At 41.2% G+C, this 18,589-nt stretch overlaps 1 protein-coding gene across 2 annotated transcripts; it reads right to left on the bottom strand.

The window, feature by feature from the left end:
- rnf34b (ring finger protein 34b) lies at positions 1 to 17,470 on the bottom strand. Of its 2 annotated transcripts, XM_054757106.1 has the most exons (8): positions 17,348 to 17,470; positions 12,878 to 13,096; positions 10,940 to 11,407; positions 4,093 to 4,155; positions 3,802 to 4,003; positions 3,691 to 3,714; positions 2,314 to 2,355; positions 1 to 2,100 (listed from the first exon to the last, which is right to left on the bottom strand). In XM_054757106.1, exons 1-8 carry the CDS (start codon positions 17,351 to 17,353, stop codon positions 1,916 to 1,918), a joined length of 1,209 nt encoding a protein of 402 aa, XP_054613081.1. In that variant the 5' UTR covers positions 17,354 to 17,470; the 3' UTR covers positions 1 to 1,915. The 2 variants fall into 2 exon arrangements, with proteins under 2 accessions (XP_054613081.1, XP_054613082.1); XM_054757107.1 differs by lacking the exon at positions 2,314 to 2,355.
- Between the last annotated feature and the right edge of the window lie 1,119 nt (positions 17,471 to 18,589).

Raw genomic sequence — 18,589 nt, 5'->3', positions numbered from 1 at the left:
TTTTGTTGTACTGAATTTTATTGACTCTAATAAATCTTTTTGTTTGTTTACCAAAATAAAAAGGTCCAACATTCCAAAATATAAAGATCCAGGATAATGAGTGCTCACGATGAACCTCCTCTGTTGTTCTGCTAAGACTGTAGCTGCCCATGAATGACATCTTTCATTAGGAAATGACTGCAGCATTCAAATAAAAAAACAAAAAAACAGACATAAACCAACCGAGACCATGAAGATATTTAATGTTTAAATGAGGAAAAAACCCAGCAGCGATACATTCTGTTCGTAAACCTTTCAGCCTCCCTGCTGTAGTGCATGGAAAAATAGACATATATTTCATCAACAATAGAAGCTATCTATGCATTACACTTACATGTGATCCACACGAATGATTACAGTGGATGAGGTTGCTTCCTTTGCATAACTCTCACTGTCTCACGTAAATTGACGCTATTGCTTGGTGCTTGGTTGGTATTTTATTCATCCTAAATGAAAGAGGAAACATCCATTGATTGCTATGACCTTCTCAAATAAGGGTACCACTCATACAAAAGGTATTTATGACCACAGTTTGTATAAAAAAAAAAAAGAAGTGATTTTTACCAACAACCATAAAGCTTGTCTATTGTCACTAACCTTTTTTAGTACATTACTTCAGTGGAACCTTTTCAGGTCAAACACAATCTGATGCTACAAAATGCAATCCAATATTTTACCATTGGAAAATCATAGGAATAGGATTAGTCCGTTCCAGGGTCAAAGTGTTCACCTTTATTAACGAAACAGGCAATGTTTTAGCATTTTTAACCTGAGCTTTTTAGGTTGTTTTTTTTTTTGTGGATTAAAAAAACGAATTTGCAGAAAAAGTAGATGGTTTTCTGTGGTGTCTTCTTATTGTTACTAGGAACACACTGAAAATAAAATAACACGACCAAGAGAATAATGTTGGACTTTACCAAAACAACAAGACAAAGTAGTGTTTTTTTTGGCAAAAAGAAAACATATTACAAGAAAGAAATATATAATTTTTTGGGAGAATATATGCATAATATTACAAGCCTATTTGCGTTAAAATGAAAAATGTGTATGATTTAATTGTAATATGATATTATATATATTATATATATTTATTTTTTGTGGAAAAAAATCCAGCTTTATTCTCTTCTCTCTAAATGATGAGATAAAAAGTCGTAATTATGAGACACAAACTGCGCATGTGCCACCTTCTTCACTGAAGCTTTCGTCACATGGCACTCGGCACAGGTGCAGTTTGTAGCTCATTATGTCGACTTGCCTATCTCATAATTCTGACTTTATCTTGTAATTTTCGACTTTTTAGTCTCATAATTATAAATCCATTATCTCATAATTTTGGCTTTTTATCTCATAATTATGACTTAAATTGGGAGATTTTTTTTCTTTCAGTGGCGGAAACGGGCTTCCGTAGATTTCATTCCAGTGATGATGTGTGCCAGACTTCCTTTAGAAATGAGCCATTTTTGCACCCTTATTATAAACTGTTTCCTATGGTCCTCAATGACAACATAAACGCACCAAAGCTTGCTGGTTATGAGATGCTAAAGCAAAAAAATGGGCTGTGTGTAGGCGTGTTATTTGGCATCTTTACACCCTTCTGCTAAAATGAGAATGAATGGACATTTTCTATACTTAAAAAAACAATATAAGTCTTCTTTTTGATGATATTGCACATATTATAGTCGACTGACAGTAGGAGTCATGAGTGTGTAAACCGTGTTGACTCTAAACCCTGCCATCACACTGCTTGTCCACTTGATCCACTTCAAGTGGGCGTAAAATCTCGAAAAGCTGGAACACGACAGAGTAGAAGGTGTGGAGACCAGAGAGAAAGAGCGTCCCGCTACAGTCCCACGTGGGCGTCACCTGACTCACAGTTTTAGGACTTGAAGACGTGCACGGCCCGCACCACATACTGCCTGCAGATGGGGCACTCGTTCATCCTCTTGCCGCATTTGGTGCACGTCACCATGTGACCGCACTCCAGCAGCACGCAGTCGATGATGGCGTCCATGCAGATGCGACACAGGTTGTCGTCGGAGGACAGCTGAGCTTTCACGCCGTCTGCAAAGACGCACATGATAAGCAAACCGGCCCTTTAACAGGAGCAACGATGGACACACGATGCCGCTATCAGGACACAAACGCTCGTAATGGACACGTAAGAGGCTAAGAGGCATTCTCCAGTGAAGCGACATGATGAGAGACACCAGATATGCTGAATAAGACAGTATGAGATGGAGGTGGAAATGATAAAAGAACCAAACAACATCTTACCTCCATCTCCACTGTTGCACACAGGTGGAGGATATGCGACCACTTGGTAGATAAACGAGAAAGGGCGGGGTTTAAAAATCGAGGGAAGCAGCAAACAAGATCACATTTGTAAGTCTGAACAAGCAGGAGCATTTTGACTTCATATTAGAGAGATGAACGCTTCCACGTCTGTCAAAATGTGATTGATTTAATACCTTTTAGCGAGTTATGACCTGCTGTAAACCCATATCAATAAACCGGCCGCACCCTACGCTATGCCGGCTCGCTCCTCCCCCTCCAAACCCTCCTGCTAGATTGATATTGACGTTCTCCTCCAATATCGGATCAACATTTGCGATAAAAGTGACCGCTGTAATTGTTGAACTGTTGAATTTTTACCGTTTTTGCAGTGGAAGTAGCAGAAGAGGCCTGGAGAAGAAGGAGGAAGTGAGAACCCTCACTTTGAGAACCCTCTCACATGGAAGTCCCCAAACACTACAATGCTTCCTTTATTGCTGTAGTCCAGTTTTGGTTGAATTTCTGTTCTATATTTTTACATCATGCCCATTCATTGTATGGAAGGCTTTTGCTCGAACACTCAAGGAGACGGAGTAAGCTTGTTCACATTTCCAAAAGATGCCATTCGCCGCGTCAGATGCTTTGGTATTTCTACGGTGTCAAACTAATGCCAAAATTCATAAAAAACATAATCAGCGCGCATAAAGACCACTCTCCTCACGCTCGCAGTATTTAAATAACCTCTTGTTGCCACTCCCTTCTCGCGTGTGGTCACTCCCCACGTGAGCGCTCACTCCCTGTGCTTTCTACGCGTGCGGAGTTGCTGAGCTTTGGCACTCTGGGGATTGGCACTCTTGGGTAGACAGCCTCGCACCAACCCTTCCTTTCTGATTGGTCACTGTAAACGCCGACTGTCTTCAGGTTAGAGCCAATCCGAGGCAGAACAGGGTGGGTCAACAAGGCGGCAGCGTTTTTTTTCTACGGATAAACGGATTTTTGAAGGAAAACATTTCAATAATAATTTAAAAAACATTTTTTTTTATCACAAATGCTGAATTGCTGATATGCGGGGGATGCACTGTGCTGCATATTCAATGGTGTACACTAAATTCACACCTCTTATGGAAAACATGTAAATAGCACAGAAATAAAATAATTTATGATTCATTGTAAAATTTCACAACTAAAACAAAAGTACAAATCAGCGTGGCCGCTTGTTGCTAGGCAGAATATGAGGCACAATAACGTGTGTGCCATTATTAGTAATATTCATGTTTACTTGAATCAGTGCTTTGTATTCGATATACAGGGTGCATAGTACTGTACTGTACTGTACTACAGTATAGTGATGTTTGGGAATTGTGATAAAAAAGTATTTACCTGCAGTAATGCTCACATTTTCCACTAGGGAAAGGGGAAAAACAAAATTTGTCACATCATATTAAATGTCAACATAATATTATAATATTAAAATCGAAAATGGCTGCCTACTGGACTTCCTGTTCTGCTCGTTCTCTCTGTAGAGTCGATGGACTCGCTCGAGCAGCTCCCACTTCTCGCAGCAGCCAGAGTAGTTGACAAAGTTCCTGGCGAGAATCTCCTTGAGCTGACGCACCGACAGGTTCTCAATGGCGTCCTCGTTGTCCAGGTCGGACAGCGAGGCCCGGATTCTCCTCTGCGTCGCCGGGCTGACCTGCCAGGGTGGTACAGGAAATGGAATTATGGTCTGCTTGGGGTGTAAATATGTGGAAATGATATAAATGAAAAAAAAAAACTTGATACCTCGATGATATTTTCAGTGTGGTCAAGATTGAGGAGGGAGGCTGTGGGCGTGTCTTCGTGCTCCTGCAACAGACAACATTAAAGCTGCATTAAGGAACAATTGGCCGCTATTTACTGATGCAATAACTGCAAGGATCATAAAAGCTAAGAACTGACAAAATGTTTTATCTGTTTTGAATACTTGGATATAATAGAACAGGGGTGTCCAAACTTTTTGCACCGAGGGCCAAATGCTTAAAAACGAAAGGATGCAAGGGACGATTTGCTATTTTGCAAAGCAACACATCTACTGTAGATATGCTATGAAGTTATACATATTTCAAGAAAAAAATGCATCTCAGCTTTGTGCTATAAGTGAAAACGCGTATTATTAGTATGAACTTTTTTTTTAAATTTCTGCTGTTTTTTTTTAAATTTTACAAATATGTCAACTTCTTTTCAAATAATCTTTGCATATTTACTTCTCGTAATAGTTCATTCCGATAATACTTTCACTTTATTCCCATAATGGGACATTTTTTCCCCAACCTAATGACAACTTTAATTTGTTTTGTTTCTCATAACATTACGACCTTAAAATAAAACCTGTTTTCTTTAATATTTCACCTTCATGCCACTAAGATTCTTTTTTTTTACACCGTTATTCCTGTAAAAAATATTTTCTCTTTATATTTTATTGTAAAATTACTGCACATTTTTTATTATTGGGATTTTTAAAAAAATTTTCATGTTAAATGTTATTTTTAGAATGCGCCGTGGGCCAATAAAAAATCAGCCGCCGGCCGCAAACAGCCCCCGGGCCGCACTTTGGACACATCCGTAATAGAATATAGTGATGCAAATGAAGGAGGCCATTAATCAAAAGTGGGACGTGGTCGCTAAAAGATAGGCATGCAGCCCCCAGGGTCAAGAACAACTGCTAAAGCCAACATGACAATCAAACAGGCCAATCAAGCCATCTCCCTCATAACAAGGAACATCAATGGAAGCAAATGACAATGAAATCCAAGAAAAATCAGACATGCCCAAAGCTAAAGAATCTCTGAAACAGCAAATCCAGGCCAAATCTCAGCGATCTAAGGAGGTACAATAAATGAGCCAACTTCTTTAAGCTAAACAAAATGCAAAAAAAAACTGTACAGGGGGCCAGGAAAGACAATACCACTGTCCTAGAACCTCCCCCGATTAAGAAGACAGAAACTTTCTGGAGTAAAAAAAAAATGAAAGAAGAACAAGTCCCACCATGATGATGCCAGACTGGATACAAGAACAAGAAAACACCAATGCAGAGGTAATGGAAGAAGAATGGCGAGATGCTACACCAGAAGAAACAGCTAAAGCCATAAACAGGCCAAGAAACTGGACGACTGCTGGGCCTGACAGGGTTGCCAAATTCAACCCCATCCTCAAGGACGAACGAAAAAAACGAAAGAACAACCTCATGCCCGAGGAACACAAAGTGGGGAAAGAGCGACGGCTGAAAAGACCAACTGCTGATCAACAAAAGCACTCTGAAGGAAGTAAAACCAAGACAAAGAACCCGTCAACAGCATGGCTTGACTACAAAACCCTTTCAGTGTATTTCCTTGACTCTATCAAACAATTATTACCATTTCCTTCCAGCTCAACATGACATTCAGTGTCGCAAAACTGATTTCACATTGGCTCAGATATGTCGTACAAAAAAAAAAGATTGAAACACTTCACTCGTGCTTGATAATGAGTCTCTTTCAAGGTGGAGGTCAGGAATTCGCCGGATGAAAGGAGACTAAATGAGTGAATAGTAAAGTGGAAGTTTATTGTTGAAATGCTTGATTAAAAATGATGTTTAAGTGTGAGTGTGTGTATGTGTGTGTGTGTGTGTGTGCAGTCTATCTTGGTCTCTCAGCACATTCCTCCTCCATCTTCCTCCAGTGTGTTAATAATGCATTCATTGGCGTCGTGGTGCCAGACATGGGTCCTCGCCCAGACATCACGCGGTTATCCATCCATCTATTTTTTACGCCGCTTGCCAATCGCAGGGCACATGTAGACAAACAACCATTCACACTCACATTCATACCTATGGACAATTTAGAGTCGCTAATTAACACGCAAACTCCACACAGAGACGCCCAACGGAGATTCGAACCCGCATCTTCTAGATTTCCTGACTGACACATTAGGTATACAGCAGGGGTCTCAAACTCAGTTTACCCGGGGGCCACCGGAGGAAGAGTCTGAGTGAAGCTGGGCCTCATCAAGTATGCGGCGTAAGGCTCATGATAACGATAACGATAATATCTATATTATAGATTTTATCGTTATTGTTATCGGCAGTGAACGTTACATTTCTTGTAGGCAGTGTTCTGTTTAGTGACCCCCATGTCTCCATGTGACACACTCTTAGTTCCGTGGTAGGTTGTGCTTTCACCCTGTGAGCATCATTGGCTTAACTTAGACCTTGCGGGCCGCATTTACAGTAGTCTTTCCTGTCAAATCGCGGGCTGCAAAATGTGACTTGGCGGGCCACAAATGGCCCGCGGGCCGCGAGTTTGAGACCCCTGGTATACAGTATCTGCACAACCAAATGACATCCACTTTTCTTCAGTCTTTACATGTTTTCCATTTGCACCACAGGGCACGTATGACTGTGCTCCACAAATTCTGCTTAGCAACAAGTGGCAGAATGCACATGTATGATTCAGCGGATGATTCAGGTCACGGGAGGTAAGCGAGGCTCTCATGGAAAATAAGAAATGAATAATGATAACATGCAATAAATGTTTACATTTGTCCTTTGAACTGTTATGAATGTATTCTCTGGATGATTGCAATCATTTTAAGCATTTTCTTCAGTACAAATCACACACATTTCCTGATCAAATACATGGCAGAAACCTGAGATGAGGCTGCGTGAGCCGGATGTACCCTCCAAGTCAGTGATCCCCAACCCCCGGGCCGCACAGAAAGAAAAAATAATTTCCATGGTGTTTTATTTTGAAAAGTGGCCGGATTCTTTCTGTTACATCTGTCTCACTTGACGCATGTCCATTGTGAGTGTGCTAACTTTCTCTCGCCACACAGATAGACTACTACTGTATTTTTACCATTTTTCTTTCACCTCATATTCGGTCTCAAATGCTGATACTATGTGGGAATGCATAAAGGTAAGTTTTGATGACTTATTGAGTGCTAAAGTGCACATTTGTCTCAAGTGAATTCATGCTAGCACACTGCCACACATGTCAAACAGCATAAAGGTAAGTTTTGATGACTTATTGAGTGCTAATGTGCACATTTGTCTCAAGTGAATTCATGCTAGCACACTGCCACACACGTCAAACAGCGATGTAATAATCTCTCTGGAAAAACTCCAGACGTAAGATAAATTAGATCGCTACAATGTACGAACCTTGTGGTAACACAAGCCCGTCCGTGAGTCAAAATAGTTGGGGACCACTGCTTTAAGTGCACAATCCTTCATAGACCTGGTTGGGTGGCGTCATGCATTGTTGCTGCTGTCCTTCTACAGAGAGTGAGAGTCACAGCTAAGTGACTTTTAAAACTAAAAAGAAAGCAAGAAGACTTTTCCTGAAGAAGGATATGCCCATGGAATTCATACAGGAATAAATGTAAGAGCACAAATGGCTCTCAGGCCATTTAGATATTTTGTAAAGCAACACATGTAGATATGCTAAGACCTAGTTTCCCAACGTGGGGTACGCAGGTTGCCGTAGGGGGTACGTGAATAAGAATTAAAAACACAATTAGAACACAAGAATTGAATGTAAAAAAAAAAAAAAAAAAAAAGTAAAGCCATGAACTTTATCACTGGAATGATTGTGCTCCACAAAGTCTGCCTAGCAACAAGTGTAGGATGTAGGAGTGTGGTTCTACACCACATGTATTACGTTGACCAGTAAAAAGTATTGCTGTATTGTTATTTTTTCCACAATTTTTTTTTTATAGAAATAAGTTTTTATTTTTTAAATATATATTTTTTTATATTGAATGTATTCTGTATTCATTTACCATTAAAAGACATTGGTAAACAGGTACGTGTTAAACACAGGAGGTGACCAACTACCAGTAATAAACAGAGAAGGGGTAGGGTTAAATCCTACTCCTTTTCCGACATTTTGTATTGTGCAAGTGATGTACTGCCATGTAAATTGTTTTGCGTGTGCAACATAAACCAAAGCGTTACCATTTATTTTTTGGATGATTAAATTATCATTAGTAATATTACTTTATCTATTATTTAGCTACATGAGGGGGTCACGTTATCACACAATAATATTATTATTTACAGTATTACTGATAAACATTGCATTACTATTTGTGTCAGCACCACGGGCAGAATTTCTGCTGTTGTATTGGGCCGTGCAAACGTATCCAATAATGTGTCCGGGGAGTACATTCTAATGCATACACTTGGATAATTGAATTAATTCATCCAACTAATTGGATTTAGCATGGTATTATTTTCCTATAATGCTGCATATTCTGGCCTCTACGACGACCTACATTTGGGCAATGCTACACTCTACAGTCTCTAAACAAGAGAAGAAGAAGCATGATAGCAAGCACACAGGAAGTAGCCTTTGCTGTCAGCTGCATTGCTGTGGGGAGTTCTCAACCTGCCTTACGTAACTGACTCAGCCTATGTAAGCGACCTAAAAAAGGCAAAGGGCTTAAGCTGCATGGCTGGCTGGTCTGCACGCACACACACAGGCGCATACACACACACACACACACACAGACACACACAGAGTCAGAGAGTAAATGGTGCTGCTTGCAGCTGTCACATGACTACCGCAGCAGTGTTGTTGAGCTCAGCCTTGTCATAGTCAATAGAGAATAAGAGGGAAACATTCACATCATTGTTTGTATAAGCAAAGAGACCAAAAGAGGACCGCCATGTGGTAAATCTCCCAAATTGTAATGATACTGATTGTGCAAAAGCCAAAAATAGCAAACTGAAGGACAATATCCAGGCTTCAGCAATGCAAATAATTAGTTTGAAAAGGCAGATTTCTGCTACTTTACATTGTTTTTGGCCAAATCTTGCACAGGGGCGGGCTTAACAATCCTTAACAATCAGCCTATTTCCTAAAATTCATGTTTCTGGCTTTAAAATAGGGGTTAAGGACATTCAGAGAGAGATTCTCACACCCAATTTCAAATACTACAAAAATGGAACATGGAGTCGATGAATCGAATTGTTCATTTTCCCTCAGACGATCAAGAAAATGTAGAGAAATGCCCATTCTTAATAGTATGTATTTTATTTTGTAACTTATTCAATTCTAACTAGTGTAAATTCTCTTATCATACCTGGGGCGTAATTGGAGAGATGTTGTTTGAGCTCATTCTATATAGTAGTTTCTTTTTTTAACTTTAAAGGAAAACTGCACATTTTTGGGGGAATTTGGCCCATCATCCACAATCCTTATGTGAAAAATGACCACCACGTGTCTCTCTTTTCTCCGCGTTCTAAAGAGCGGAACACAGCTAAAAACAGCTAGCATAACGGGACACACCTATTTGGTCTATAAAACCCTAAAAACCCTCCAAAAAATGCAAACAATATTCTATTCACATAGCTCACCTGTTTATAAACCAAACTACAGCAACATTGTTGTTGTAGCAGCTAACACGAAGAGCTATTTTATCTGGCGATGCGACAGGACACCAATCTGTACTGACTAGGAAAGCATTCCATGTTTTGTTTATACACGGCGAGATGGACTGTGCTGTGATATCATGTGCTATGGGCTCCATGTGTCACAATCAATATCGTGCTGACTTATTCGATGGACAGTTGTCCATCTGGTCCAGCTGGTCCGGGGTGTCTTTTCCAGTTGATTTTGGGTAGGTGGAAAAAAAAACAGTTCTTTGTTTGTTGTGATGCCATCTGTTGGAGCAATGTCCTCCTCGCCATACACACGAAGCCTTTCCATCGATGGACACAACGTATGCCACTCAGTGCAGCAGAATCACTCCATTTCTCCTCCTCATTTGTCCAAAAGTAGTTGTCGGCGGCGGCTCTCACGACACGACACGCTGCTGTTGTTGAGTAGTAGCACTAGTTCCTATCTATGGGCTATGTGAAATCAATGCGCCCAAGAAAGAAGTTCCGGTAATGTTTAAAATGATCAAAATACTGTAAGAATGAATGTACCTGTGACTGTATGGTCGCAGCATGTATATAAAACCATAAAATGTTGAGGTTTTTTAGAGAGCTTTATAGTTGAAGTAGGTGTGTCCCATGACTTCATGCTATCTGTTTTTCTCTCTTTAGAACGCACAGAAAAGAGAAAGACACGCGTGGTTATGTTTCACGTAAGGATTGTGGATGATGGGTAACATGCCCCCTAAAAAGTGCAGTTTTCCTTTAACAATCAGTTGGAGTGCATGAGAACGTGCAAAGAAAAATGTATCTCTCTTTCGCTACACAATCATGTATTAACAAGCGTGTTGCACAACACAGCAGCAACAGAACCAGTGTTGTAACAGTGGTAAGGAGTAAACTGTTCAGCCAGCACGAGTACCGCTGCTGAGTGCTTTGTAAACAACAACACGCAGGAGTTACAGCTGAGTGGTAACATCCATTTTAAAGCGCATGCAGAGGTAGACGTAGATAAAACTGCTGGAGTGCTCCTGAGCAGTCGTGATACTTCAAACACACCTACTGCCATCTTAAAAAAACTACATCAGGAGGTTTTTTTTGGCACTGCAGTAATTATAGACCTAGAGCACGCGCTATAGACTGACTTATGTCATAGCAAAAACAACACATCTAATGATTGTGCGAGACTTTTGCACAGTCCTGTAAGGTGTAAGGGTGTGTGTGTGCACCAACCTGGCTGGGGGTCCCTGAGCTGTCACTTGGGCTGAGCACGACTCCCTGAGAGGCGGAGACGACCGACTGTTCCGAGGCGGAGCGAGTGGGGGAGGGGGGCGAGGCGCCATGTGAGTGGAGACTGTCTGTGTCATCTTCCTCCTCCCCCTCGTGCGTGTCTCCATCCCCCTCTTCGTCTTCCTCCTCATCCTCCTCCTCTTCTTCCTCTTCCACTACAGGTCTGGGAGTTTCCCTCGTCCCCTGATGGCAGAGCACCAGGTCCACCAGGTCCTCCTTCTCCCTGCACGTGTCCGTAGGGATGTTGCGTAGCAGCAGGTACTGCCGCAGGTCTTTGACCCTCAGCTGCATGAGGCGCGGCCTCTGGAAGGCGGTGCCGCGCAGGAGGTGGCAGGTGGCGCAGCAGCGCAGGTCCTCCTGCAGGACGGAGCACAGGGCGCAGAAACTCTTCTTGCAGTCGCAGCAGATGTGCTGTCGAGGAAGGACGGAGACGTGTCATCACTCATTCCTTTTAATACCACTCGAAGCGTTCCAGTATCATAATTAATCAAGTGTCTTTAAATACTAGATGTCTGCATGTCTGACTTGTGTTGGCATATTTAACTGTCTCCACATGAATAACATAGAATCCATGAAAACTTTGATCCCTAAAAACGGCCCCCATGGTGGTGCTGGGCTCATTGCAGCTGCTGTTTGTACTGATAAACAGAAATGCTAATGTGACTTGACCCAGAACTATCAATCACCATGGAGTCCACCTGCAGAAGAACCGCGTCTTGTCTGATACTGCAAGCATTTTTATCGCAAAACATGAAATCTAGTATATTTTAACAGTAATATTCATATTTCCTCCTGCAGCCTGGTTTATTGGTTAAAAAAAGCGCAAAACTGTCAAACGTTTGCTGGCAGCGGTATATGGAAAATATGGGGCACCAACCTCTTACAATATGTACGCTACATACAGTATTCTCTTATAGAACAACAATACATTCAAACATAAGTTAGTATAAATCTAAACATAAAAATGTAACTATGTGGTAAGCATGCATCGGCCTGTCAAGAACTCAACTCAGTAGAGACATTTTAAAGGAGGTGGGCATAGTTACAACGGAAGACAGACGGCACAGGAGATGATAAAAAGGGTAAAGTCGGTGCTATAGATCAGCAAGAACAAGTTCAAAAACAGGGCGAAACTGGCCTTAATAAATCTTCATTTCAACATGAATTTTGCTGCTCTGTATTAAGTATAAAGGGTGTAAGACAAAGAAAACAACAGCACCACTTTCAAACTCAATATAGTACTTGCATTGTGCAATTGACACACACACACACACACACACACACACACACACACACACACACACACACATAATGAAACAGTATTCAGGAGGCAAGTTGTGTGAATTGAGGGAACTTAACATTATCAGCAGTATACATGTTCATATAAGTAGCAAACATACTGATTGATGCAGTTCTTGCCTTACAGTATTTAACTACATGGGATGGTCCAAATATTAGGCACACCTCTTAACAAGGCTCATTTATGCACATTAATGCCACAATTGCTCTGTACTAAATACCACATCTGCTTCCTACTGGTTCAATGAAACATCAGTCATAAGTGAGCATGATTATCCTTGTAAAGGCCAAAATGTGACCCTAAAAATGGAGACTTAAAGATTTGAATGCATAATAATTCAGGTTAATGTTGTTGTTTGGGCATTTAGGGGCCCAGTAAGTGTTTTCTTAAATGCAGCATGTGAAAGAGTCCCCCCCGACCCGCTCGGTGCACGCAATGATTACATAATTCTGATAAAAGCTGACAAAATGTTGACCGAGATGGATTAGCGGGTGAGTGTGTTGATATTAGTCATCCCTGACATCACTCCTGTGTACTCCGCATTTGCATGGGAACTTACTAGAATGAATGTCGTGGTTTACCTTGCGTCTGAAGACGGAGAAGGCCAGCCCGCAGGCCTTGCACAGCTGTCCGGCGCTCCCTGAGCTGGTGGGGGGGTACGTGGAGTACCCCGCGCTGGGGGCGAAGCGGAAAGGCCCCGCCCCTGCCCCGAAGCCGGGCTGCTGTGCCCGCACCGTGCCCGTGCCCATCACCTCGTTCAACAGCCCGCAGCATGATGCCCACATGGACGAGGCCCCCGCCTGTGGAACGCAAACATAACTTTATTACGATAATGGCTGGGAAAAAAATTATAGAAAAATGAAACAATAATTTTAAATATAATTGATTGTTTTTGCGGGGCGCACGGTGGCCTTGTGGTTAGCATGTTGGCCACACAGTCAGGAGATCGGGAAGATCTGGGTTTGAATCTCCGTTGGGCATCTCTGTGTGGAGTTTGCATGTCCCGCCCGTGCATGCTTGGGTTGTCCATAGGTATGAATGTGAGTGTTAATGGTTGTTTGTCTATATGTGATTGGCTGCCGACCAGTCCAGGGTGTACCCCGCCTCTTGCCCGAAGTCAGCTGGGATAGGCTCCAGCATACCCGCGACCCTAATTAGGATCAGCGGCATAGAAGATGGATGGATGGATTATTACGGCATTATTTAATAGTCTTTATTATTGTGGTTGTCATTTAAACGGGTACATCACTGAACCATATATATCTTGTACGTATTTTTACGGCTTGATTTGATTTATGTAAGCATTCCTGCGGTGTATTGGGTAGTTAAGTTTGAAGCAAAGATGGCAGGATACGGAGCATATAGATGAGGGGAGGATGGTGGGGGACGGGCGCAGGGGAGAGAGAAAATGTCTACCGGTGTGACTCAATAGCAGACATATAGAAGAAGTACACGGGTAACAATGCAATGAGTTCTCTTTGTACTAGACAATGGAATTCACACGCTCCTGCAAACGTCTCATCTTCCCGGGCAGCTCCGACTGGTCACAAACACCCTGTGATGTGACGTGACCTCAGTTGCCTGCTTAGGGACGTCTTATGTAATCTTAGGAACAAGGTTGTATATGTGGCAACAGGCCCACGGGAAGGTCTCACCCTGCAGGCCCAGTGTTTCTCACAGTGCTGCATTCTAACTGTGTAGATGACGGAAGATGTCATCATCAAATTTGCTAAATTGACCATGACGCCCTCTCTACCCTTTATTTATTTGTGGCGGGCCGCCACAAATAAATGAATATATGGTAGACACTGAGTCCTGACTCCAGCTCTTGGAACACTGTGTCACCCTGTGATAGAAATGACAGCCATAAGGATGTTTCTAAGCCAATTTTAAGTTTAAAAGCCTTTGCATTATTACATATTGGAGTTGAAGGCCCATAAATAATCACTTCATTATGTACATAATCTTACTCAAGGGCCAAAAAAATCAAAGGATGCAGGGGACACTTTTATGTCTTTAATGAATTATTTTTTTCAAAAAGCCTGGTCATCTTATACTGTAGGTGCCAAAGCGCATTATTAGTGTTTCCACTTTTTTGTGTTACACTACACCTTTTTGTTCTTTTTTTCCTCTAGTAACAGGGGCGAATAAAAAACTGTCTGCGTGCCGCAAACGGCCCCTGGGCCACACTTTGGACACACAGTTGTACACACACATAATTTCATACTAAGTAGTATTTCAATTCACATAATTTAGTATCCAACTAAAATCAAACAACCCTAATTTTGCATTAAAAATATGAATAACTGAGACAAAAAAGATAAAAGATTTTAAAATGTTGTTAAATATATAAAATAATGTTGATTTTTTATTATAGCGGTTTATTTGGCATACTGTATACTTGTTTTAAACAGGTTTTATTATTTGATTTGACTTATTTTTTTAATCTTTCATTGGCTAGCGACCAGTCCAGGGTGTACCAAGCCTGTTGCCCAAAGTCAGCTAGGACCCTAGTGAGGAGAAGCAGCATAGAAAATGGATGGATGGATTTTTTTTCTTTCATCAGATTATCCAATTTAAAGTACTGCTATATGTGACTTTGGTTGAGTTTTGTAGCAAATACAAAAAAATTTACAAGACAAAATAAGAAAATAACTAAATTATTTTGTAAATTACAATTATTAAACAGTTTCAAGTTCACTTAATTTTGTATAAAGCTATTTCTAATAATACAAAAAGTGTGCTATACGCTTTAAAATGACAACGTAATTCTAACGTTAAAAACACAATGGTCAAATTCAATGCTGCACTAGTGTCAATGGATACAATGGATAATGTCCTTCCCTCATAACATGAATGTTGTATATAGTACATACAGGTGTATACATGGTGCATTCAGTGACACTGTGTTGATTACCACTGTCAGGTGTGAGGGTTTGACGCTTATAACTTTCATTTCCCAAAAGGAGCACATTATGTCTGTCAGCACAACAATGGACGTGATTAATCTGGCTGCAAAAAATGAAAAGCAGCTTTTCTGCTGCGCTTCAATCAAATGTCAAATTAAAGCTGAATATTGGATCGCTTATGAAAAGGACAAAGACAAGCCATAAGGGGAGAATCCTGCTGATGCTTGTCATATAGTTTTTGGTGTGTAGCATGGGGCAATCCTCGCAGCAGTCTATTTTATTCTCCGCACACAAAAAAATCTCCAGGCTCAATCCGCCCCAGGTCGCCTAAATCTCTTTATTATGCGGGAACAAATCTTTCTTATCTGCATTTATTCCAGACTTCACACTTGAGATTTGACACACATTACTAACTTGTGCACTGCACATTTGACTTATAGCAGCACGCTGTCGCACAAATCCTTGTCTACACACATGGATTCAATTGAAGCAAACAAATCCCCTACTTAATAAAACAGACAACAGACGACGCACATTTGCATGGTCTGACAGCCATGTCGCAAGTGCATGCAAACATCCTTATCACTGTTACCATGCTGTGTTTATTATGTGTTTCATGTCTGACATTACTGAGAGCTGTTATTTACAGTGACAGAGCAAAAACTCCGAACATAGAAATGTTCCAAAACCAAAAACACACAAACACTGTAATACACTTGCAACAGAAAATTACTACAAATTAAAAAGACTGACATCACACTAACGCTGCAGGATCAAAAACAAATGAAAATGCTGCAAATGCCAAAAACAACTACGTGAGAGAAAATGCTGCAAGTTCAGGGTAGACAACGGAAGTTAGCCAGCCTACCAGGGGCGCCAGACCGGAGGGATATCTGTCTTTAAAGACTCAAGATTTAATACTTTACAGTGTTATACAGCAACCAATTTTTACGTCCAGGTGTTTGACAAAGACATAATTCTTCTTCATAATTCTTAAATTCTGCCAATTTACTTCCGGGTTATCCTACTCATGTCTTTCAAAATGTTAGAAATGCCTCTGAGTATGATGCAGTGCGGTGCTACGCCACTGCAAACCACAAAACCACTAACAAAAATCAACAGGCAGTGTGGTTAAATCAATCCTTTTCTGACAGTATCAACCTAAATTGACAATTATATTCTTTGTAAAAGCAGACTTTTTGATGATTGAAGATAGTTTCACATATAATTGTTTAGATACAATATAAAACAATTAATTTGCAATAATGTATAAAAATTGTGGATTATTTGCTTATTAGATGTTTAAATTGACCACAAAACTCATACGGCAGGAATTAAAATGTAATAATTTCATTAAAGATAACCATTTTCCTCATCCAATCTGAGCTTTATTATCTTGGAAAAGGCATACTTTTGCAGCTCGCTCTTGTGTTGATGTTGCGGGTGCATCTAATGTGATTTAATTCCCATAAATTTGGAATTTAATGCACATTTCGATACCTGAATCGAGATATATACTGTATTTCCATATGCATGTAAGATAGGCGCAAAGTAATAAATATGTCCTTGCATGTATTGCTGATGGTGAGACTATGACGTCATTGCCTCATCGTGAGCTGGAGCCTGCATCTTCTCCACTACACTACACTACACTACACAAACACACTCTGTCTGTACCTGAAGGGTGATCCTCGCGTCTCCCCAAATATCATGCACACTCCCTCCCCCCATTCGGTGCGCGCCTCAGCTATCTCTTTAGAGCGGATTACAGCATGGCAATGAATGGAAGGTGGCCGCAGCGGCTTTATTAGTCCACTGAACTCTGCAAGTGGGGGGTGCGGGGTGGTGGTGGGGGGGTCGTTGCAAGGCTGCACAATACACTGTACCCTCTTGTTTGCTCTTGCAACGAGCCATGCATGCACCATGGGCTTAAAAAACACTAATTGACCCGAAATAAACCATCGTAGATGAGATGACAAGTAGCAAAAATAGCCAACAGCAAGTCTCCTTATATAACCCCGTGTAAACACAATAATCAACCATTATTACTGAGGTATTAATACCGGTGTTAAGCTGCAGCACGGTGTGTAAAGCTAAAAAAAACTTGCACATGTCTTTAGACAATAGGGGAGGGTCACCTACCTTCATTGCGCCTCCCGTTTGAGGAATGTGCAGAGTAATGCAGGAGTCACAATCATCGCAAGTGCACAGAGAGTCAAACCATTACGTCTTCCCTCTGTTACAGCCGCCTCTGCTTGTCTGTGTGTATGTGTGTGGACTAGGCATAACGTCATAACCAACGACAGGAGCGGGAAGCCAATCAAAGTGTGCGCACAGGAAGCACCGTGTTTATCAGCCAATCAGCTTGGACGTATCAGCACAGTGGGCGTCCCGTGCGTAAAGAACCATGTGTGAGCCTCTGCATGCTATTCTCGCCTTATTCCACTCAGGTGATGTTTTAATTATATCTCTCACGACTTAAATAGCAACGCGGATTGTCATCTGTTGTAATATATACATGTTTTCATAGCAAGTTGTGTCTACATGCGATTAGAGGGCTTTTCTTCCAGTGCATACCCGCTGTGAACCCTTGGGGGCAGCAGATAGCTTCTCCATATGTATTATTATTATCATCATCATCCAGGGCCAAACTGTGCCCCAGGAGAGAAAAGATTATTCTTGCAGCTCATGATGATGATGAGTTTAATACTGTTCACATTTTTGGGGCCATCTTTTGCAGCAGCAGCATTACTACAGGCAAGCACACAAGCGATGCAAATGCCTCTTTTATACGATCTCAGTGACCCACTGTTGGTTTTATTTCACGCAATTTGGCGTTGAAAGATGTTCCAAGTGAGGCCCTAAGGCTTGCAGTGCCACACTTTTAGCTTGAATCGTCCTCCACACAGATAAAACATCAAAGATGGAAGAAATGCAGATGAATTCACTTACTTGACTGGAGTCTTTGAAGTGTTGATTCTGTTTCCCGGCTATTGACATCGTAACATTTATAATACTTTAGTCTTCAGCACTTCGGGGATGAACAGATTGCACGTATTATTATTATTATTGTGTTATTACCTCCAAACAAAGCATGAAAACCATAGGTTTTGTTGTTGGTGAGTTAAATTAGCAGGATTAGATAAAAAATATTTACAAGTCTCCAGTGAAACTTCAAGGAAAAGTGGGCAACGATGAACCAATTAAAACTGTGCTATGACAATGAAAAGTGTGGTAGTGATGTATCGATCGCGAACGAAACGGCTTTAAGAACTGGCTCTTTGAAATGAACGACTGGAGCCGGTTCACGTCGGTGCGAGCCGGTTAGTTTTTTCCTTGTATTTTTTTCTGTTAAAGGAATTGTTATCGGTCAAGATGTGTGGC

Source organism: Dunckerocampus dactyliophorus, chromosome 17 (genome assembly GCF_027744805.1).
Source record: "Dunckerocampus dactyliophorus isolate RoL2022-P2 chromosome 17, RoL_Ddac_1.1, whole genome shotgun sequence".
NCBI classification, from domain to species: Eukaryota; Metazoa; Chordata; class Actinopteri; order Syngnathiformes; family Syngnathidae; genus Dunckerocampus; species Dunckerocampus dactyliophorus.
The sequence above is the reverse complement of the archived record's forward strand: the minus strand, read 5'-3'. Positions and strand labels throughout refer to the sequence as shown.